This window comes from Equus przewalskii, chromosome 25, assembly GCF_037783145.1.
Source record: "Equus przewalskii isolate Varuska chromosome 25, EquPr2, whole genome shotgun sequence".
Classification (NCBI taxonomy): Eukaryota; Metazoa; Chordata; class Mammalia; order Perissodactyla; family Equidae; genus Equus; species Equus przewalskii.
Window position 1 is genome coordinate 12,613,910 of NC_091855.1, and position 24,734 is coordinate 12,638,643.

Here is a 24,734-nt window from a genome sequence, read left to right on the forward strand (position 1 = left end):
GGAGACTAAACAACATGCTACTGAACAGCTATTGGATCAATCAAGAAAACAAAGGAGAAATAAAAAAAGTACCTGGAGACAAATGAAAATGAAAACACAACATACTAAAACCTATGGGATGCAGCAAAAGTGGTTCTGGGAGGGAAGTTTATAATAATAAAGGCCTACCTTAAGAAACAGGAAACATCTCAAATAAACAGTCCAACACTACACCTAAAAGAAGTAGAAAAGAAGAATAAATGAAGGCCAAAGTCAGAAGAAGGAAGGAAATAATAAAAATCAGCACAGAAATAGAGACTGAAAGGACAGTAGAAAAGATGAATGAAACTAAGAGCTGATTCTTTGAAAAGATAAGCAAAATTGACAAACCCTTAGCTAGACTCAGTAAGAAAAAAGGAGACGAGGCTGAAGTAAATAAGAAATGAAAGAGGAGAAATTACAACAGATAGAAAAGAAATACAAAGGACTAAAAGAGAATACTTTGGAAATCTTTATGCCAACAAGTTGGATAACCTACAAGAAATGGGTAAATTCTTAGAATCATACAACCTCCCAAAACTGAGTCAATAATAAATAGAGAATCTGAATAGAATAATTACAAGTACAGGGATTGAGACTGAAACAGTAATCAAAAACCTCCCAAAGAACAAGTCCAGAACCAGACGGCTTCTCTGGTGAATTCTACCAAACACTCAAAGAAGATTTAATACCTGTCCTTCTCAAACTCTTACAAAAATTGAAGAGGAAGGGACACTTCCTAATTCATTTGATAAGGACAACATTACTCTGATACCAAAACCAGACAAAGACAACACAAAAAAGGACAATTACAGACCAAAAGTGCTGATGAACATAGATGCAAAAATCCTGAACATTATACTAGTAAATTGAATACAGCAATACGTTAAACAGGTTCATACACCACATTCAGGTGGGATTTATTCTCAGGACACAGGGATAGTTCAACTTCTACAGATCAATCAACATGATATACTACATTAACAGAATGAAAAATAAAAATCACACGATCATCTCAATAGATGTAGACAAACATTTAAAAAGATCCAACAACCATAAAAACTCTCAATAAAATGGGTATAGAAAGAAAGTACCTGAATATAGTTAAGGCCATATATGGCAAACCCACAGTCAACATCATACTCAATGGTGAAAAACTGAAAGCTGTTCTTCTAAGAACAGGAAAAAGCCAAGGATGCCCACTCGGAAACCTCATATTTGACATAGTATTGGAAGTGTTAGTGAGAGCAATTAAGCAAGAGAAATAAAAGGGATCCAAATTGGAAAGGAAGAAGTAAAACTGTCACTATTTGCTGATGACATGATTCTATATATAGAAAACCCTAAAGATCCACCAAAAAACTATTAGAAATAATTAACCAAGTTGCAGAGTACAAATTCAACATAATCAGTTGCATTTCTAGACACTAAAAGTGAGATATCAGAAAGAGAAGTCAAGAATACAATCCCGTTTACAGTTGCAACAAAAAGAATAAAATGCCTAGCAATAAATTTAACCAAGGAGGTAAAAGACTTGTACACCGAAAACTATAAGACGTTAAAAGAAAATGAAGAAGATATAAGGAAATGTAAAGATATTCCATGCTTATGGATTGGAAGAATTAACATAAAATGTCTGTAATACCTAAAGCAATGTACAGATTGAATGCAATCACAATCAGAATCCCAATGACTTTTTTCCCATAAACAGAACAAGGAATCCTAAAATTTCTATGGAACAATAGAAGACCCCGAATAACCAAAGCAATCCTGAGTAAACAAAGGATGAGGTATCATACTCCCTAAATTCAAAATATGCTACAAAACTATATTAATCAAAACAGCATGGTACTGACAGAGAAACAGATACAGAGATCAATGGAACAGAATTGAGAACCCAGAAATAAAACCACACATCTGTGGCAGGTAATTTTCGACAAAAGAGCTGACAAAATATAGTGGAGAAAGAATAGTCTCTTCAATAAATGGTTTGGGAAAACTGGACAGCCATATGCAAAAATATGAAAGTAGATCATCTATTACACCATACACAAAAAGTAATTCAAAATGAATTACCGACTTGAGTTTAAGACCTGATACAGTAAAACTCCTAGAAGAAAACATAGATGGTATGCTTTTTGACGTCAGTCTTAGCAGAATCTTTTTCAATATCATGTCTCCTCTGCAAGGGGAACAAATGAAAAAATTAAAAAATGGCATCACATCAAACTAAAAAGCTTCTGCACAGCAAAGGAAACCATCAACAAAATGAAAAGAGAGAAGATATTTGTAAATCATATATCTGATAAGGGGTTAATATCCAAAATATATGAAGAACTCATACAACTCAACAACAAAAAACAAACAGCCTGATCAAAACATGGGCAGTGGATATGAACATTTTTCTAAAGAAGATGTATAGATAGCCAACAGGCACTTGAAAAGATCTTCAACATTACTAATTATTAGGGAAATGCAAATCAAAACTTCAATGAGATATCATCTCTCACCCATCAGAATGGCTATTATTAAAAAGACAAGAAACAGCAAATGCTGCTGGTGGGAATGCAAATTGGTGCAGGCTCTATGCAAAGCACTGAGGAGATTTCTTGGAAAATTAAAAACAGAAGTACCATATGATCCAGCTGTTCTACTTCTGGGTATTTATCCAAAAAACACTAATTTGAAAAGATATATGCACCCCTGTGTTCAGTGCAGCGTTGTTAACAGTAGCCAAGACATGGAAGCAACCTAAGTGCCCATCAAGAGATGAATGTTTCAAGAAGATGTGATATATTATAATGGAATACTACTCAGTCATAAAAAGATGAAATCTTGCCATTTACAACAACAATCCATGTCTCAGACAGAGAAAGACAATCACCATATGACTTCACTCATATGTGGGAGATAAATACATAGTTAGGGAGAACAGATCAGTGATTACCAGAGGGGAAGAGGGATGGGGGTAGGATGAAATGAATAAATGGATACATATGGACATTTACAGATGGTAAGTAGACTTTTGGTGGTGAACATGATGCAGTCTATACAGAAATGGAAATGTAATGATGTGCACCAGAAATTCATATAATATTATAAACCATTGTGACCTCAATAAAAATAAAATGAAGAAGTTTAAAAGGAACACATCTACATATTTAGAATATATCTCTAGAAGCATACCAAAGAAGTGGAAAATATTAATTGTCTCTAGAGGAAAACTTGCTGGCTAGGGAACAGGGGTGGGAAGTAAACCTTTACTATTATTCTTTTATATGTTTTGAATTTTGAAGTATACAAAATTAATGCCTCAAGTAAAATTTTAAATATCAATTAAAAAAAGTATTTTGGCTATTGAGGATCCCTTGAATTTCCATATGAATTTCAAGATCGGTTTGATAATTTCTGCAAAATAGCCTGCTGGGATTTTGGTAGGATTTTGTTGAATCTGTAGATCAATTTGGGAAGTAATGCCATCTTAAGTTTTCTGATCCGTGTAAATGTGGTGTTTGTTTAGCTAGTCTTTAATTAATATTTTTAAGTTTTTAATGTATGTCTTACACTTCTTTTGTTAAATTTATTCCTAAGTATTTATTCTTTTTGGTGCTATTTTAAATGGGATTGTTTTCTTAATTTTACTTTCAGATTGTTTATTCCTTGTATATAAAAATGTAATGGACTTTTTAAGTTAAACTTTTTATTTTGAGATAATTGTAGATTCACATTTAGTCATAAGATTTAATACAGAAGGATCCTTCGTGCCTTCTATCCAGCTTCCCCAAAAGGTATTGTTTTTACAAAATTAGTACAATGTCACACCCAAGAGGTTGACATTGACCCAGTAAAGATATAGAACATTTCCATCAACACAGGGATTTCCCATATTGCTTATTTGTAAACCCACTTCTCTCCTATGCTTATTTCCACCTGAACTCTGGTAACCTTGAATTTATTCTCCATTTCTATAATTTTCTTATTGCGAGAAAGTTATATAAGTGGAATCATGCTGCGTGTCTTATTTTGGGGCACTATTTTTCCTGTCAACATCATTCTCCAGAGAGTCATCCAGGTTATAGTGTGTATGTGTAGTCTCTTCTTTTTTTAAAAAGATTTTATTTTTTCCTTTTTTTCCCCAAAGCCCCCCAGTACATAGTTGTATATTCTTTGTTGTGGGTCCTTCTAGTTGTGGCATGTGGGATGCTGCCTCAGCGTGGTCTGATGAGCAGTGCCATGTCCCCACCCAGGATTCGAACCAATGAAACACTGGGCTGCCTGCAGCTGAGCACACGAACTCAACCACTCGGCCACGGGGCCAGCCCCTGTAGTCTCTTCTTTTATATGACCAAGTAATATTCCATGGTATGATTGTCCCACAGTTTGTTTAACATTCACCCATTGAAAAACATCTGAGTTGTTTCTTTTGGGCAAATACAAACAAAGTTGCTGTAAACATCTGAGTACAGCTTTCAGTGTGAACATAGTTATTATTTCTCTGGGTTAAATAAATGCCAAGGGGTGCATTTGCTGAGTTACATGCTAGTTCCATACTTATTTTATTTATTTATATTTTTTGCTGAGGAAGATTCACCCTGAGCTAAAATCTGTGCCAGTCTTCCTCTGTGTTGTATGTGGATTGCTGCCACAGCATAGCTGCCGATGATTGGTGTAGGTCCACACTGGGGAACCGAACCCAGGACGCTGAAGTGGAGCACACTGAACTTAACCACTAGGCCATGGGGCTGACTCCTGCATTCTTATTTTTTTAAAGTAACTGCCAAACTATATTGCTGAGTTCTATACCATTGTGCATTCCCCCCAGCTAAGTATGAGCTACTCAGTTTGTCCACATCCTTGTCACCATTTGTTTTTGTCATTATTTTTTATTTTAGCTGTTCTGTTAAGTGTGTAACGGTATGTTTTTATGATCTTAATTTACACTTCCTAATGGCTAAAGATGTTGAACATCTTTTCCATTAGTATATCCCCTTGGGCAAAATATCCTTTCATGTCTTTTGCCCATTTTCTAGTTAGAACATTTAATTTGTTTTTCTACTGAGTTTTTGGTTACTTTATATATTCTAGATACTAGCTTTTTGTTGGGTCTGTTGTTTGGAAATATTTTCTCCCATTTTGTAGCTTTGATTGTCACGTTTCTAACAGGATTTTTCACATAGAAGCTTTTAATTTTGATGAAATACAGTTAATCTGTATTTCCTTTAAGGATGGCACTTTTTGTGTCAAATCTAAGAATTACTTGCCTAGCTCTAGCCTATAAGATTTTCTCTTGTGTTTTCCTAAAATTTTTATAGTTTTATATTTCACATTTAAGTTTGTAATCCATTTGAATTAATTTTTCTATAAGGTATAAGAAAAGTAGGGGTTAAATTTTTTTGCCTATGGGTATCCGCTTGCTCCAGCACCACCTGTTCACAAGACTATCTTTCCTTCATTGATTTCCTTTTGCACTTTTGTCAAAAATGAGTTAGGTGTATTTGTGTGGGTCTGTTTCAAGGTTCTCTATTCTAATTCATTCGTCTGTGAGTTTATCCTTCTGCTAATACCACGTGGTTTTGATTACTGTATCTATATAAGTTGTCTTTGCAATTTAGAAGAGTGATTCCTCATACTTAGTTCTTTTTCAAAATGGCTTTAGCTATTCTAGTTTGTTTGACTTTCCATATGAATTTTAGAATAATATTGTGTATGTTATCTGATAAGATACATACAAAAAACTCACAGATTTTGATAGGAAGCATGCTAAACCTATGTATCAATTTGGGGGGAATTCGCATCTTTACCATGTTGAGTCTTCCAATCCACGAATACCATATGTTTCTCTATTTATTAGTTTTCTGATTTCTTTTACCAGCATTTTGTAATTTTTAGTCTACCAGTCCAACACATGATTTGTTAGATGTACATATGAGTATTTCAATTTTGGGGGAATGATTGTAAATGATATTATAGTTTTAACTTCAAGATTCTTGCTTTCATGGCTAGTATATAGAAATATAATTGATTTTTTTATGTTGGTTTTATAATCTAAGAACTTGATTAACTCACTTATCAGTTCTAGGAGTCTTTTGTAGATTTTCTGTGTTGACAATCATGTCATCTGCAATAAGGGACAGTTTGAAGTTGCTTTCTTCTGTCCAATCTACATGCCTTTTGTTTTCTTTTATTGCTTTCTTGTACTGGCTAAATCTTCCATTACTTCACTGAATAAAAGTGATGAGAGTTGACATCTTTGTTTTGTTCCTGACCTTAAGGGGAAGGTGTTCTGTCTTTTTCCATTAAGAATTGTGTTAGCTGAAGTTTTTAAATATTGTTTGTGCAGTTGAGGAATTTCCCTTTTTATTCCCTTTTTTTTCCGAGAGTTTTTATCATGGAGGGGTGTTGAGTGTTGTGTAAAGCTTTTTCTGTTTCAGTTGTATGATCGTGTGATTTTACTTCTTTAGCCTGTTAATAATTGGATTACGTTGATTGTTATTAAAATATTGAACCAGCCTTGCATTCCTGGAATAAACCACACTTGGTCATAGTGTACGGTTCTTTGTGTATATTGTTGAATTCTATGTGCTAACATTTTTTTAAGGATGTTTTGAGTCTGTATTCACATGAGAAATATTTGTGGGATTTTGGTTTTGGTTTTTGGTACTCTCTTGGTTTAGTTTCTTTGTCAGGGTAATAGTAGTTTTATAAAATCAATTTGGAGTATTCCCTCCTTATTTTCTGAAAGAGATGTTGTAGAATTAGTGGTAATTCTTCTTTAGATGTTTGGTAGGATTTTCTAGAGAAACCATCTGAACCTTGAGATTTCTTTTTTGAGGCGTTTTAAAATTACCAATTCAATTTCCTTAAAAGTTGTAGGACTATTCTAATTATCTAGTTCATATTGGTTGAGTTCTGGTAGTCTGTTTTTTGAGGAATTCATCCATTTCCTTTTAAAATTACAAATTCAATTTCCTTAAGAGTTGTAGGACTATTCTAATTATCTATCTCATGTTGGGTGAGTTGTGGTAGTCTGTATTTTGAGGAATTGGTCCATTTCCTTTACGTTGCCCAAATCAACTCCTTTAGAGTTGTTTGTAATATTCCTTTATTGTTGTTTTGGTTTCTGCAGAGCCTGTAGTGATATATCTCTTGTTTCACTCCTGGTATTGGTAATTTATGTCTTCTCTTTTTTCTTTGTCAGTCTTGTTAGAGGTTTGTCAATTTAATTTATCTTTTCTCAGATCCAGCTCTTTTAGGATGGGTGTGCTGATGCCAAATTTTCTTAGTTTTCCTTCATCTGAGAATGTCTTAGTTTCTTCTTCATCTCTGAAGGATATTTTCCCTGGATATAGCATGTGGATTCGTAGTTCTTTTATTTGAGCACTTGAAAAAGTGCTTCCTTCTGGCCTCCTTGGTTTCTGATAGGAAACCTGCTTCATTTGAATTGTTTTCCCCCTAGAGGTAAGGTGTAGTTTCTCTCTCACTGTTTTCAAGATTTTTTTTTCTTTAGTTTTCAGAAGTTTGGCTATGATAGGTCTTGGTATAAATTTCATTAAGTTTATATTGTTTGAAGTTGGTTCATCTTCCTGAATTTATGTTTATGTCTTTTGCCAAATTTAGGAAGTCTTCAAGCCTTTATTTTTTCAAATTCTTTTTCAGCTCTGCCCTCCATTTCCCATCCTTTGAGACTCAGATGATAAGAAAGTTAGATCTTTTGTTATTGTGCCATAGGTCCTTAAGGCTTTTCTTTTTCAGTGTATTTTTCTCTGATTTTTAAAATTTTTGTCAGATAATTCTAACATCTCTACCATTTTGGAGTTGGCACCTGTCAGTTGTCTTTTTTCTTTCAGATTGGGATCTTCCTGGCTCTTGTTATGATGATTGATTTTTGATTGAAATCTGGGTATTTGAGGTATTATGGTATGAACTGTGAATCTTATTTAAACCTTCTGTTTTACCTGGCTTATTCAGACAATACTCAGACAGGTAAAGGGAGGTGGACACTGTCTCTTTACTGCCACATTGGGGTAGAAGTCAAGGTCTCTATTTGGCCTCCTTTGATACTTGAGATGGGGCCTACCTGGTACTGCTCAGTGAGCATGGTACTTCTGGCTCCCCACTGAGTCTTCACTGATCCGACATTGTCGAGGATTGGTAGGAGAACCTCTGTGAGGAGGGATAAATATATTTGGAAGTTTTCCCACTAACTAGAGTTTGATATGGGCTTTGGGCAGAGATACAGAGGAATAGAGAAGAGCATATATCATCTTCTATTAGCACCTTCTGTGCAAAGTCATGGGCATATGCTTTACTAATGGCATGTGCCAGGAATTACAACATCAACCAGCTCTCTCTAGTGCATGGTAACCCTAGTGTGTTCTTATAAACCAGGGGTCAGTAAACTTTTTCCATAAAAGGCCAGATAGTAAATATTCTGGGTTTTGTGAGCCTAGAGGCAAAATTGAGAATATTATGGATATATTAGTATAACAAGAAAGAAAATAAATTTTCACAATTTTTTAAATTTGTGAAATTCAAATATAATAATAATAATTGAGTGCAATATTTGCAATACATGTTTAGCAATTTAAAGACTGGAATTGGGGGTAATAATTAGAGTTTAGAATTACTATTACCTGTCATCAAACTCAGTTGCAAGTGTTTATCTGTTAATGCTGATTTGTATGGAATATTTTTTCTGCAGATGTCTTCACACTGATAGTTACTGACAGATATTCATATCAGTCCCTGAACATATGATTTTAATTGAGCACATTAATTATTGAAATGTGTTTTTAGAGTTCTGTTAAGTTTTCTTGCCTTTTAGCATGCAATTACATTGCAGAATAATCACTTCCAATTGAAGAGAAGGTGGAAGCTCCTCAGTTGCAAAGTTAAATGGATTTTGAAACATGAAAATTTTCTTTGCACTTGCATCAGATCCAATGAAATGCTGCTGGAACTATAGTTTGAACTCAAAAAAATAGCTGTTGCAAATGTATTGGGAAAGAACATTTTGCTTCTTGTTTTAACTTTTGTCAGAATAGGAATGTGTTACCTTTTGACAACACACAAAGTGCATAAAACAGTTTGAAAGTACTTAAAATTACATTTGTATTTGTGAAATGACTATCATAGTATAAGTTTTGCATATAAGCATTGTTTTGGCTTGTAATTTTAGGTTGAATACATTAAGAAAATTACCAAGTTTCCGTCACAACAATTTACCTTCTTTAATTGTTCATGTTCCTCATTCAATTGATAAGTAATAGTTCTTGTATTTATTTTACATCCTTTTTAGAAGAATTCAGGGAGCTAGTCTCGTAGCAGATAGAAAATGGTAGGGCCTAGGCATGGAAAAAAATAGAAATTGGTATCTGAGGGCAGATAATTGGTAACAGGAAAATGTGTCCTAAGGTGAATCTGCTTAAAATGGGCACCAAAATTTGATGTAAAAAATGGATTAGAATCCTAATATTCATATGGAATTGCAAGGGATGCTGAGTAGTCCACAATATGAAAAAGAAAACCAAAGTTGGGGGACTCACAGTTCCCAATTTAAAAACTTACTGCAAAGCTACAGTAATCAAAATAGTATGATATTTGCCTAAGGGTAGACATATAGATCAATAGAATAGAATTAAATCTGGAAATAGCCCATATGTCTATGGTTAATTAATTTTTCAAAAGAGTGACAAGACCATTCGATGGGAGAAAGAAGAGCCTCTTCAACAGATGGTGCTGGAACAGCTAGATATCCACATGTAAAAGAATGAAGTTAGACTCTTACCCTCACACCGTGTACAAACATTAACACAAAATGGATAAGTGGCCTAAATATAAGAGTTAAAACTATAAAATTCTTAGAAGAAAATATAGGGGAATTACCCATGACCTTGGATTTGGCAATGGTTTCTTAAATGTGACCCCAAAAGCACAAGCTACTAAAGAAAAAATAGACACATTGAACTTCATCAAAATAAAAAACTTTTGTACATTAAAGGACACTATTAAGAGAACATAAAGACATACTATAGGATGGGAGAAAATATTTACAAATCATATGTCTGACAAGGGTCTAGTATCCGGATGTATAAAGATGTCTTACAACAACAAAAAGATAAATGACCCAATTAAGAAGTATGCAAAAGACTTGAATAGACGTTTCTCCAAAGAAGATATACAAATGGACTATAAGCACATGAAAAGATGATCAACATCATTTGTCATTAGGGAAATGTAATCAAAACCAGAATGAGATAACACTTCACACCCCACTATTATGATTAAATTAAAAAGACAGGCAAAACAACTGTAGGTACGGGTAAATAGAATCCTCATACATTGCTGTTGGAACATAAAATACTGCAACTGCTTTGGAAAACAATTTGATGATTCCTTAAAAAGTTAAACATGGAATTACCATATGATCCAGCGATTCCATTTCCAGTTATTTACCCCAAAGAACTGAAAACAGGAACTCAAACAAATACTTGTACGCACCTGCTCACTCAGCACTATTCATAGTTGCCAAAAAGTGGAAACAACCCAAATGGCCATCAAAGGATGAATGGATGTGCAGTACATTGTGAATGTGCTAAATGTCACTGAATTGTGCACTTTAAAATGATTAATTTTGCATTATGTGAGTTTAACCTAAATAACAAACAAAGAAAATATAGATTAGATATTTATCTTGAAAAAAGAAACCCGAGAATTATGGAGTCAGTCTAAGTTTTCTTATATCAGCTATTAAGCTATCTGATGTATTTTCAGAATAGAATAAAACAAATCAAATGCCGAAGTTTTTTGCTGATATTTTAAAATGACAGCATGCTGACATTTTCCACTAAACATTTAGCTTTCACACTGTGATCGTAGAGATATTTTTGGAAAAATATGTAATGTTCCTAAGAACCAGCCCCTAACTTTTTGATATTCAAATATTTCTTTTGAAACACTTACGTCAATATCTTTTATCCTTTTCTCTGATTTAAACTGTCTCATTTGTCCAGTCTAGCTTTGAATAAATTAATTGAAATCTCTCTATAGTATAAACTTCTATTTCATTTTAATCATCAGTTGTTTTCACAGGGCCATTCCTTACTTTGGAATTTTATTTCACTGGATATTTAGAAATACGTAATGAATGTTTTGAATCAAATCTATTTTACTGTTTTCTTAGCAATTTTCAAATGGTGCTTTATTTCCATGTTCTTAAACATGGGACAATACAATTAATTTTGTAAATACTAAGTTCCTCCTGTGCTCTATTTTAAACATGAATTTTTGAGGATAGAAATTTTCTTGTTACAGGAAAATCCTTCCTGACCAGAGCAACATAGACCATAAATCTCATCTTAGAAGTAGGAAAGGGAAGGCTAGGTCTTTCATAATATAATTCCTAATAATCAGATGAAATAATCTTTAATAATACAACTTAGAAAATACATTATAAAGATTTTATCAAAGATCAAATCGAGTATACATAATACTATATTATGCTTGCTATAAGTGAGAAAATGAACATGAAATGCTTTTTATCACATTATGAATGTCAACTATTACCATGATTATAGACCAAAACGATGAATATATACAGAAAAAGGTACTTATGATTAGCTAAAAACCCTGCTAAGGGTTCGTTTTACAAATATTTCTAAGTATGTCCTAACTTTAAATGCTCACTCTTGCTGACCATAGGCAAACCATAATTCTCATCTATAAAATAATAGAGAGTAGAACTAATACTGTTTTGAGGTGTGTATGTGTGTGTGTTTCAGCTATAAAAATTTCTTTAGTAAAATTTCTTCAAGTATAGTTTTTGAACCAGTCTAATATGTAAACAAATAAAAATAGAACTCTGTAGCTGAAAGGGGAAAAGGGATGCCATTTGATCTTGAGATACCTCCATAGAACCCATGAGATATGAAGCACAGTTAATTAACCACCCAACTGGAGGATGCCTACTGTTTTATTCAACTTTTAAAAGCTGTAATTCTTTAATAATGTTTTGCGTGGCATTGATTATCTCATAATGAATTTTAATACTATAACATTTATTTTAAAGTTATGGAAATGCGTGAGAATTCAGAATATATGAGAAATCAGTGAGAACCATGGTCAGTATGGTGCAGTGGTTAAGATTGTAGGCTCTGAAGTTATGGGGTCTGGATTTTCCCAGTACTGCTATTTATTAGCTATATGATCTCTAGAAGAATACTTTATCTCCCCATGTTTCGTTTCTTGTCTGTAAAATGGGGATACAAATAGTAGGTCTATCATTGGATGATTGTGAAGATTAAGTGAGATAATGAGTGTGAAATGCTTAGCACATAATGAATGTCAATTATCTTGATTATAGTTCAGAAAATATGAAGGTTTATAGGGAAAAAATGTCTATGATTGGATAAGAATTCTGCTGAAGAATCCATTTTAGAAATATTTTGAATTAATTTTTCTTTGATCCCCTCCACATTATTAAATCAATATAAACCAGATTGAGGTACAAGTGTATAATTTTCATGTTAGTAGCATAAAGTTTGACTACATGTTTCTGTTGGAATTTCTCCTGTTTTATCTGACTTTTGTAATGACTTTTTGAAGAATTTGTATTAATCAGTGGAACAAAGAGCGCAGTAATTCCTTTAGTTGGCATATACTGGGGGAGAAAAACAACAGAAAAATATGATGACTAAAACTGATTTTGGTGTGATTTATACATGAAAAAGTATGTTCACTAGCTTCTTAAAGTGTACCATATTCTTGTTTATAATTTAAAAACAAAACTTGTTGCGTTGGTGAAAAAAATCTTCAGTAAAAACAGTAAGTATATTTTATTAGGTATCCAAAGTTTCAGAATTTTTGTTCAGAAACTCTCTCTTTGGATTTCCTGCTCTGTTTTTAACTTAAAATTTGAATGGGATGTGGATTTTAGAAAAGTGCCTTCTTTGGCAAAATTCATTTCACAGATAGCTGACTGGCAAGCCTTTAAAGGAACAAAGGTTTATTCCATTTTAATTAAGTTTCCAAAACTTTCAGTCTCTTGAAGTTTATAACTAAGCTCTCATGTTTGCCAAATTGGGCAAGAAACTTTATGAGAACAAATTTTGTGATATATTATATCTTCAATTTTAGTTCAGCTTAGCTGGAAATCAACTTTTCTTACAGTGTGCCAACAGTTTATTTTTTAACTTTTGGCTCTACTCAGGAAATGGTATAATAAAGAGCATTTGTGTTGAAATTATGAAAAGTAGAAAATTTGTCTCAAATCAACAGCTTGAAATCAGTGTCTTATTAAATAGGAAATGAAAATTATATATTAATCAAAATTACTATACTCTTTGCAAAAAGAGTGGGGGATATCTTTTGCTTGTATGTATCATTTATATCAGAGGCAGATCCAAATTTGGGGGGCCTAAAGCTTATAAATTTTGAGGGACTTTCTGTAAGAAAAGGTAATCTAAAATTCAAATAAAATATTAGGTAATGGATCTTTGAAAGGAACAAGGCAGGTGTTATGTTCTTCTTATGCAGATCAGAAATGGCTGAGATATATGTAATAAAACTTTTAAAATCAGATAGACAATACTTAATGCTAACAAATATAAAAACATTATAAAGTAAAATTTTATTTTGCTTTTAATTTTAGGATGATATTTTATCAAGGTATAGACTTTTAAGTTCTCAGTTTTCCCCTCAACATTTTAAACATATTGTTCCATTGTCTTTGGATTCCATAGTTTATGGTGAATACTCAACTGTCAGTTTTATTGTCTTTCCTTTGTAGGTAATGTGTCCTTTTTCTTGCCCTGGCTGTTTTAAAGGTTTTTTTTTATCTTTGATTTTCAGCCATTTGACTACTGAGTATGATTTTCTTCCACTTTTTCTGGTGTGGGGTTGGCTATACTTCCTGAGTCAGTGAGTTAATGTAGTGTAACAGTTTTAGAATATTCTCAGCTGTGTTTTTCTGAAGTATTGTTTCTTCCCCATTGTCTGTCTCCTCTTCTCAACTGCAGTTACATTGGGCTGTTTGTGTCTCTTATGCTCTGTTCTTTTAAATTGTGTCTTTTCTCTCTCTGCTTCAGTTTGGATGTTTTTTGCTGATCTCTTCAAGTTCTCTAATCCTGTGTTTGCTGTGTTAAATCAGCTGTAAAACTCACTGACTGATTTCTTAATTTCAGATATATATTTGGTGTTTTTTCTTAGATTTTAGTTCTCTGTTGAAATTTTCCTCTTTTCATCTACTGTGAACATTTTTCTCTACTTTAACTTACATTAAATTGTTTTCTTAAAGTTCTTGTTTTCTAATTCTGTATCATCTGTGGGTCAACCTTATATACATTATTTTTTCTCTTGGTTATTGGTCACCTTTTGTGTTCCTTCCCATGCTTTGTAACTTTTATTGAATACCAAATACTGGTTATTATAGGGTCATAGAAATTGATGTAAATATTTTCTCTCAATCCCATATTAGAAAGAAATGGTGAGTGCTAATTACCTCAACTCAACCACAAATTGAGCTGAGTGGTTTAAGTGACAGCTTTAGATATACTTAGACTACCTCTGATTTTAAATATTTTAAGAACAAGACCTGTTGTGTTGTAGGTATTTCTTTCTAGTGTGATGTTGTACTTATGTCCTGTGAAATTGTGAGAGATTTTACTGTACATTTTGGGTTCTTCTCCCTTTTACTCATCTCCCCCTCTCAATGTGAGATGCTTTTGGTTGAGAGCAAATGTCTTGAGGGGAGACCTGTTGAAATTCTACATTGAAAGTGGTAGGCTCTATCTGTTGTAGTGTGACTTTGACTCCTAATCACCATAACACTACAGAAAACATTATTTGCCCTCTGCAGCATTCTCTTCTCCTCCGCACAAATCCTCAGCAAATCTCTGAGGAGAAAACTGTCTGTGTTTTGAGGATTCCATAAGATTCCAATCTGTCATGCCAACCCATGAACTGTCAAGAGCTATGCTGCTTCTCTTGTCCTTAGTAGTGTTCCTCTTTCTGATTCTTAACTTGTGTCTAAATGGTAAATCCTACAGAAATGAAAACAATCAGGAGGCTCAGCTTACCTAAGAAGAGATATCACTTTTCTCCTAGTTTATCCATTTGCTTCTGTTTTCTCCAACATCTTTAAAAATATGATTTTTGGGCATAATTTATCTTTTCTAGTTGTTATGGAAGCAGTGACTTGCCACTATGTGCTGGTAAGTTAGTCCTGTAAAAGTAAGAACAAAATTTAGACCCACATGTTTACTCCTTTATATGTGGTATTTATATAAAGTCTGTGTGCTTAGATTATTGGCTTGTTATTGAACATTAATATTTGTTGGTAAATCTACCAGACCAAGAAATTGATCAATATTGATGTTTGGAAAAACTATATCCAGAGAGCCAGTTTTAATTTAACAATTCCTTTTGGTCAGCAGTAATTTAACTGAAATGTAAGCAAAATTTAATTTTCTTTTTCTTTCCCCCTTTTCTGTTTAGTGAGTGATAGTTGCTTCAGGAATCTTGCAGAAGATCGCAGTGGGATAAATCTCAAAGATCTCGTACAAGATCCTTCTTTGTGAGTATTTGGTTTTCAGTACTAAGTATAATTTAAAACTTTATGGTCGGTGTGACTTTCTTCAAAAGAGTTGTAACTGGGAACTGATTTAAGCTTAAGCAATTTCTTCTTTTCTAACAATTTGTGTTACATATAGTGAAGCACATGGACCAGTTTCAGCAGAAGTAAAGTTATGGAACAGTTTCTTTTTAGAAATAGAAGACATTTTAGAAGAAGGGATAGAGTTATGATTAAATGATTGACTTTCAAGGAGTAGGGCTAATGGCCGATGATATCTCACCAATGTGGTGGTAGATACCAGGCAGGGAAGATGATTAGCAGTTTATTTGCTTGGGAAGGTGAGATTGAATTTGTTCACATCAATTTTAAGCTGTTTTGAATAATTTATAATCATTATTTGTAAGTATAATTACAAATATAAAATAATTATTTGTAATAATATATTTGAATATATTGAATATGTTTTTAGTGTTTTAGAAAGCTGTATACAGCACAAGATTTTTGAAGAGTTTTATAGGTTTCAATTTAATGTTCTTGCTCATGAGTCAATCCTTTATCAGCATATACTTTACTATAGTGTCACTTTCTATTTCATGAAAACTTTTGCATTTTTATATTTACTGAAAATTGTGTGTGTTATCTTCTATATGAATATACCCTCCCAGTAAGATTACCTTTTATTAAAAAAAAAAAAAGCGTATTAGTTAAGCCGTGGACAATAGAGAAAGGAAAATTGAGTGGTGGCAGGTGCTTTCTTTAATAATACATAATGCATTCAGTGAAGTTTATTCTTATAGGAAATCAGTCTTCCACATCACATGTAATCTATACTCCCACAACTTTTACTAGTAATTCATTGCAAGTTTTGTGAGGAATAAAACATAATAAATGTGTTGAACCAGAAGGTTATTAATTTCTTAATGATTTTCCAGTCATTTAAAAAAATATAGTCATGAGACACAGAATACTGAAAATGACTGAATATTGAAGTTTATAATGTAATGACTTTAGACATAAATTTCCAAACCCAACTCTCTCAACTTTTTTTCTTTTTTTAATGTCTCTCTTTTCTTCTCTTAAAAGGATTGTCAGTGTTCTTTTTCTGTGATCTTTATTCCAGTGAAGATTGACAGTTGTCCTTTCAGTCTATAAATATTTAATCAAGGATAATTATTCCATGTGGATGTAAATATTCCTAGTAAATGAATATCAAATAACATTTATTTGCATGAAGAGTTCTATTTTCCTTTTGGATATTGGAGGAAACTTTATAATTTCTTGGAAAGTTTTCACCCATTTGAATGAATAAAATAAATAATTTCATTATTATTTGTAAGGTATATTTTTGGTACAGTAGGATTATGTATGTTTAATGCAATCTTTGTGGAAAAAATGTGCTTGTATATACTTTAATCATATAAAAGCTGTAGAGAATTGTACTTAAATTATGGACTATAACAATGAGTTGTAGCCTTTTGAGAGGATTTGATACTTCTTTCCAGAATGTAGAATAATATTCATCATGCAACCTTTAACTAAATTCTAAATTTAATATTAATATTCTAAGAAAAATTTATCTCAGATCACTATTGCATTAGATGGACAAAATAATTCTGAGTCTCTGTTTTAAACTAGCTAGATATCTTAATTTAGCTTCATTCTCTTAACGTGGCATTAGTCTAGAATGTAAGAATTCAGTGATAAAGAATTTGTTTTTTCCCTTGACACTTGGATTTGGAAAGAACTTTTTCTTTGTTAATAATTATTAACTTGTTCTGTTAATGACCCTAATTCATATTTAGAGATATATTTCTTACTTGATAAAAATTCTTTAGGGAAGGAAATGACCAGTGTGGAAAAAATAGTGTACTTTTTTCAGTTGTTATTATGGGAAATATTTTATTCTGAGTTACAATTCTATAGCAACATTTACTTACTATATATGTCATGGGTAAAGATTTTCTTATAAAAGCAGTTTATCCTTTTTCTGTTTCACTGACCTAAATCTTTACTTTATGTTCCTCAATTCATGTACACCATATGGTTCTGTATGGAGTTGAATTGTTTATATTGCAACATTGAGTAGGGAATGTGTTGGAAATAACTTTTTTACAAAACTCTCCTACTTAAAAAATCACTTGCATTTTATGAGTACTCCAGACTAGTGAAAGGGTTGCTAAAATTGCATACATATGTTATGTTAAATAATATTCCAAATAAAAAAATTATTAGAGTAAGATGTATTGAATGAATGCTTTATTGTTAATATGCCTGGCACATTTGTATTATGATTCACCTACTCAAGCTGGTGTTGCTGAAAGAAGTTGATGTGTAAAGAAAAATTAAGTATTTCAATCACTAATGCTATTAGAAAGGAAGACAGAATAAAGAGAGAAGGAGAAAGTAGGCTGGGGAAGCCAGGCTATCTGGTCAATATTGACACTGAAAACAGTATGTAGTGTGTCTTAATCAGATAAATGAGCATCGTGGAGTTTCTTTGGACAAAGTACAGAAATAAAACTGGATCATACATGTGTGTGTATGTGTGTATCAGTGAATGAATGAATGAAGTTCAAGGGGTTTATTGCCTCAGGAGATTGAAAAGGAAGAAGCAAAAGTGACTAACTCCTACTCTAAATCTGTGTCAAGCTACTGGAATAATATGATAGGCCCTCTGTAGTTTATCTGAATTATGTTCAGTACACACCCCAATATTTGCTTCCATTGTAGTAAAGCTAATTATTGGGCTTGAGTGAACCGAGTGAGCTATATTGTGTGACTATGATGAAGAGGATGCTAAAGAAAAATGAGAAGTTATGGATCCCTAAGACTTTCTGGTCTTGCTACTAACTTTTGATCTGTTATAATAATGAGAACAGAATGTGACTTGTGGCAAGGTTGAGGTGAAGGGGATACCTGAGAAGCTTTCTTCTTTGGGTCCTCTGAGAATACTTGTGTCTCTCAAAATCCTGTAGGTGTTAACTGTAGAGAAACTTGACATTCACTTTTTGGTGATGAGTATGCCTAAGAGTTTGTTTGAATTAGTAATTTGCATTCATGTTAAATTTTGAAATAAATAATTTAACTTTTAAAAACTTACCTTCTATTTATGATTATAAATATTTTAAGATTGATTTCCTCTGCTGTATTTATAATTTGTCAATTTGGGTTGTGTTCTAACACCACTTGTTTTAGTTGTTTCTTTCAATGGCATGTTGAAAACTGTTATCAAATTTAACGTTATTACCATATTAGAAACATATCTAACGTGATACAGAATTTTTGTGTATACAAGAAGTTATTGTTAGCATGATGTAATTAATTTTTGTTCACTTTAAGTGTAGAGCTACATGCTAAGTTATAAAAAATCATTTATGCTGTTTCTTCTGGAGAGATGACTTTTATGTGCAAATGAGGTGCTATATGTAATGTATTTTATTTTAAGTTCTATTCAATTGTGTTCTTATAGAGATAATTCTCAAAAATACTTCCAAATCCCCATTGGCTATGTACTGAAGATGAAAGATAAGACCTATTACCATATTTGTGTTTTAGATTTCTGATTATTTATAAACTACTTAGCATAGATAATTATTTGAACACAGATTCATTTATAGAAATTATTAGAAGCTGTTTAAGAATCGAAAGAGGAAAAATAACATAATGAAAAGGACTAACAGACACTGAACATCTGTTTGTACTATTCTTTGTGTTGATGCTGATTGCATGTGAATGTAGGTGGATGTCTCATTTTCTTTAGTTTGTAAAAACTCTTAAAAAGTTAGGACCATCCTAGATGTGTCTTATGTAGGTCAGTTAGAGGAAAAATAGTTTAATTCATAGAAGAATTGGCCATCTCTGAATACTAGATATAACTCATAATGCAAGATATTAGTAATTTTCCATATAGTCAAATAGGAAAAGTTTATATTCTTTTACAATTATGGACAACATAACAAATATGTCAGTCTTTATTGTTTTTCTTTATGGTACTCAGAATATATTTTCAGTTGTTTGAGTGATGTCAAGATTTTTAAAAAGATATTACCAAGTTCTGACCTCTTGTGATTTATAAAAAAGGATGGTTCAGTAAAATAGAAGCAATCTTAATTCTCAATTCTGGATAAATTATATTATGGATGAGGAAATACTTCTTATCAATGTTCTTGGTATTTTTAAAAATTGTCGTAAAATAAACATAACGTAAAATTTACCATCTTAACTAATTTTAAAATACACAATTCAGTAGTGTTAAATATATACATGTTATGCAGCCAATTCCTAGAATTTTTTTCCTCTTGCAGAACTGCAACTCTGTACCCATTAAGCAATAACTCCCCATCTTCCCCTCCCCTCAGCCTCTGGCGACCACCATTCCACTTTCTGTTTTTATGATTTTGACTCCTCTAGAAATCTCATGTAAGTGGAATCACACAGTATTTGTTTTTTTGTGACTAGCTTATTTCATTTAGCATAATAGCCTCAAGGGAGTTCATCCATGTTGTAGCATGAATTTCCTTTTTTTTAAAGGCTCTATAATATTCCATTATATATATATCCCACATTTTGTTTATCCATTCATCCATCCATGGACACTGGGTTACTTCTTTTACCTATTGTAGGTAATGCTGCTGTGAACATGGGTGTGCAAATATCTCTTTGAGACCCTGCTTTCGATTCTTTTGGCTATATATCCAGAGTTGGTATTGCTGTATCATATAGTAATTCTATTTTTAATTTTTTTAAAGAACTGCCATACTGTTTTCACTAGTGGCTGCACCATTTTATATTCCAACAAACAATGCAGAAGAGTTCCAATTTCTCTACGTCCTCACCAACACACGTTATTTTCTATTTGTTTGTCGTAGCCATCCTAATGGTTGTGAGGTGATATGTTCTTGGTAATTTTACTAGAGCTTCACTTACTTTACATCTTGTCTTTAATAATGATTTTGATGCAACTCATCTACAGAATAAAGAAAATAAAGGATATTGTCTACATTTGATTAGTAAAATAGAAATTCCTTTTCAATATTGTTATGAAGATTATAAAGTACAAATACATCCATAGGAATTTTGCAACAATAGCATTTTAATCAATTCATCTTCCTTATTTTGTATTGTATTACTTGCCTTGTATTACTACTGCTCTTGTTATACCTTGTCTGTAAAGATTACTTTTGAGTTAAAAAAAAAATTCTTTTTTAATTAGAAGATTGTAGATTGGAAATGCAACATACTAATTAAAAAAATCAACAGCAACCTGCTAGTTGAAATGTAGTTTGATATTATAGATTATTAGTGCTTCATAATGGCATTTCATGTTTAAGAACAAAGATAAAATCGGATGAAATAGTTGTATCTAATTGTAAATTTCTTACACGTGAAAATTTTATTTACCTTTATGGAATTCTTTACAAATTTTACCACCTTGAGTAGAAACTGTTCTTTTCATGGTTCTGAAACACAGCCTTATTTCCTTCAGTATACTTGGCTTCGCGTTATAATCTGATTGAAAGATATTTTGGTCCCTTGGATCATGGCATTAAAGGAAAGGCAGGATTGTCGTCTGGAAAGCAATCATATCTAAATATAGCCTCTGCTTATCTGCTGGTGTTAAGACAGGTTGCTATGGTAAATTGAATTTCTTAAAAATGCCAGTCAGCAGAGGATAAACAGTGCTTTTTAAAGTGGTTATTTTTTGTAGAGCTGTATATTCTCATACTACATTTTCAGGTAGATGAATTTAGTTAATGTTTTTGATGGTCTTTTTATTAAATTTCCATTTTATAGTATCTTTGAGACCTTTCGTATTTATTTAAAAGAAGAGTTTTTGTATTGTTATCCTTTGTTTCTCTGTAAATAAATTTCATTTGTTGTGGAAATGCATTTTTCCAGTGGCAGCATTTTAAAAATTATTGATCATTCATTTTGCTCCGCTGCCAATAGTTCTGCTAAATCTCAGAGAGCTACTAAAGTTCTTGTTTATAATAATATCTCTAAATGTAAGATCTTTTTAATTGGGTTCCTTTTTAGACTATGTGTTTGTTGGTCTCTAGTGTATATATTGGGACAGTACAGTTTAATTTAGCCTGGTGCTATGGTATTATGGTACTAGGGTACTATGTTCTATGTCAGAACTGCAAACCCAAAGACTTTGGGTTTTGCTTTGCTTTAGAAGACTGTCTGTCATTTTGTACATTCCTGAGAATGTGTTTAATTTTTTTGTGGGTTTATTCGTTTTAGAATTTATTTAATGAAAAAGCACTAGTAGATTTTAATTTTTTCAGTAATTAGGTTTAACAAATATTGTTCTTGTAATCAAGGAACATGTGATTGAAGATGGACAATATCTGAGTGTCTGCCAGAGGCAGATAGATGATCAATCCAGTATTAGAATTTTTTAATGAAATAAACATTGTATCATTTTAATTAGTAGATTCTTTCACTTTCAGGGTACAGAGATGTAAGTCAAGCAAAATGGGACTTGACTCTCTTATGTAACTAAGAAATACTTCTCATGGAATCAGGAAAGAGCTTTAGAAATCAGCTCAACTGTGAGAACCTCACAGAATAGAATTAGGGAGTTTGTGCAACTGGGTTTCTCTTACCTTTTGCTATCATCTCTTCTGATCTTTCTTGGCTTTAGTCTCACTTAACGACAATCAGGCTTTCTCTATGAAACCAGGAAGATGACTGCTAACTTACTCCATTTACCTTCCTTCTGGCCCCATGGTCTCTCTTCACTTCCAGCTCTAAAATGTAAAATCTCATGAAAGAGTTCTGATTTTGTTAATCTGGTCATTTGCCCACACCCCAACCAATCACTGTGGCCAGGGGTGTAGACTGTCTTGATTGACCAGTCGTGGACAGATACCTGTGGCCAAAATAGTGACATACCCTAATTAAATGAGAGATAAGGTAGTCCCAGAAAAAAGAGTGATGAAACTGAGAGATGTCTACTGTATTGATTCTCTGCTGTTAATTTGAGGAAGAACTTATATGTTGTATGTATATATAATAACATAAAGAATTATTGCTTTAAAATAGAACATTTTGCTTACCTGCACATAGCGTCTCAATTAGATAGTATTAGTTGTAATCTCCGTAATAATTTTAAAGGACTGCATAGTTCAATTAATTTATAACAGTTGTTCCCTATTTGTGATATTATTGACTGTTTATATAATATACACACGTGTAAATGTGAAATGACTCAGATGAATTTATTACTTTCATTAGCACTGGCTACCCAGCAGCATAAAAACAGGTTATTTCTGTTTTTCTAGACAGTTCTTCCTCAACTTATGATGGGGTTACGTCCTGATAAACCCATTGCAAGTTGAAAATAGCCTAAGTTGAAAATGCAGTTAGTACACCTAACCTGCCAAACAACATAGCATAGCCTCACCTAACTTAAACATGCTCAGAACACTTACATTAGCCTACAATTGGGCAAAATCACCTAACAAAAGCCTGTTTTATAATAAAGTGTTGAATATCTCATGTAATTTCTTGAATATTATACTGAAAATGAAAATCAGAATGGTTGTTTGGGTGCAGAATGGTTGTAAGTGTATTGGTTGTTTACTGTCGTAATTGTGTGGCTAACTGGGAGCTGCGACTTGCTGTGGCTGCCCAGCATCGGGAGGGAGCGAGTGTTGTACCACATATCACTAGCCCAGGAGAGGATCAAAATTTGAAGTATGGTTTCTACCAAACGTGTATCGCTTTTGCACTATCATAAAGTCGAAAAATTGTAAGTTGAACCATCGTAATTTGAGTACTGTGTGTACTTTCTTCTTTCTTAAAAAGAGAAACTCCGCCACTATAAATCAAAAAGGAGAATGAGTCAAAGATTCTCATTCATCATTCCGTTATAATACCTTAACTGAGGAATATTATTACAGAGGCATCTAAAAGTTAAATGTGAGCACTGACGAAGTATTTCAAGAAGAAGTGATCCTTGAAATGAAGCTTCTGTTAAAAAAAGAAAAAGAAAAGCAGAGGAAGCAAAGAAGGGAGGGAGGCAGAAGAGAGAAAGAGAGATTGAAATTGATTGATTACAAGAAGAATGGAAACTCCATGAGTACGTTACACTGTTCAGAAACATCTCATTTAAATGAATGAGAGTCTAGGAGGTTAAAACTAATGATTAAAACAAAGTTTTGATGTCTGTGTATTTTATTCATTCAGAATACATCGACACATTGGACATTGTTGGTCAGAGTGAATGACTGCATCATCTGCTTATATTAGTTTTGTGTTGCTGTGTAGCAAATTACTGCAAACTTACTGGCTTAAAACAATACACATTTGTTATCTCAGTTTCCATGAGTCAGGATTTGGGGCACAATTTACCTGGATCCTATACTCTGAGTCTCCCAAGATTGCAATCTAGATGTTGACTGGGTTGCATTTTCATCTGGAGGCTCCACTGGGGAAGAATTGCTTCAAACTAATTCAAATTAGTGGCAGAGTTCATATGCTTATGGTTGTATGACTGAATACCCTGCTTTTTGCTGAGTGTTGGCTAGTTTCCATCTGAAGCTTCCATCATCTTTGCTATATAATGTCGCCTAATTACAGAAGTGACATACTATCACCTTTGTTACATTCTGTTCGGTAGAAGCAACTCACAGGTTCCACCTACACTCAAGGGGAGGCAATTGCATAAAAGTGTGAACACCAAGAGGTGGGAATCATTGGGGATCACCTTAGGGTCTGTTGGCCATGCTACTTTTGAAATTTTCTTTTGTATGCAGAACTCATTGAATTAGTTTAATTCTGTTAATTCAGAGATGAAGAAACCAAAGTTGAACTAAGTTGTGATTTATCTAAGGTCATAAAACTACATAGTGTTAGGCCACCTGACAACCAGGCATTGTGCTCTTTTCACTCCTAGCCTCCAGTTTTGACTTTCTTGGTTTTGTAATCACATTTGTTTTTTGTTTTTTATTTTAAATTTTTTCCAGTTTCATTGAGACGTAGTTTATATACAGCACTGTATAAACTTAAGATGTATAGCCTAATGCCTTGACTTCACATTTGGATTTAATTTGTGTTGCTAAGTTTATTAAACTCATGATGACTACACTTTAGCACTGGCCACGTAGGAACTGATGTTAAAGTGTTTGAAAATGGT

General features: G+C 32.8%; 1 protein-coding gene across 47 annotated transcripts in view; it reads left to right on the forward strand.

The window, feature by feature from the left end:
- Positions 1–24,734, forward strand: part of GPHN (gephyrin) — a 564,043-nt gene that overhangs the window by 113,504 nt on the left and 425,805 nt on the right. For all 47 annotated transcript variants that reach the window (XM_070594056.1, XM_070594020.1, XM_070594022.1 and 44 more), the window contains one exon: positions 15,511–15,589. In XM_070594056.1, coding sequence (XP_070450157.1) covers positions 15,511–15,589 — 79 coding nt within the window. The remainder of the gene's footprint in view (positions 1–15,510; positions 15,590–24,734) is intronic.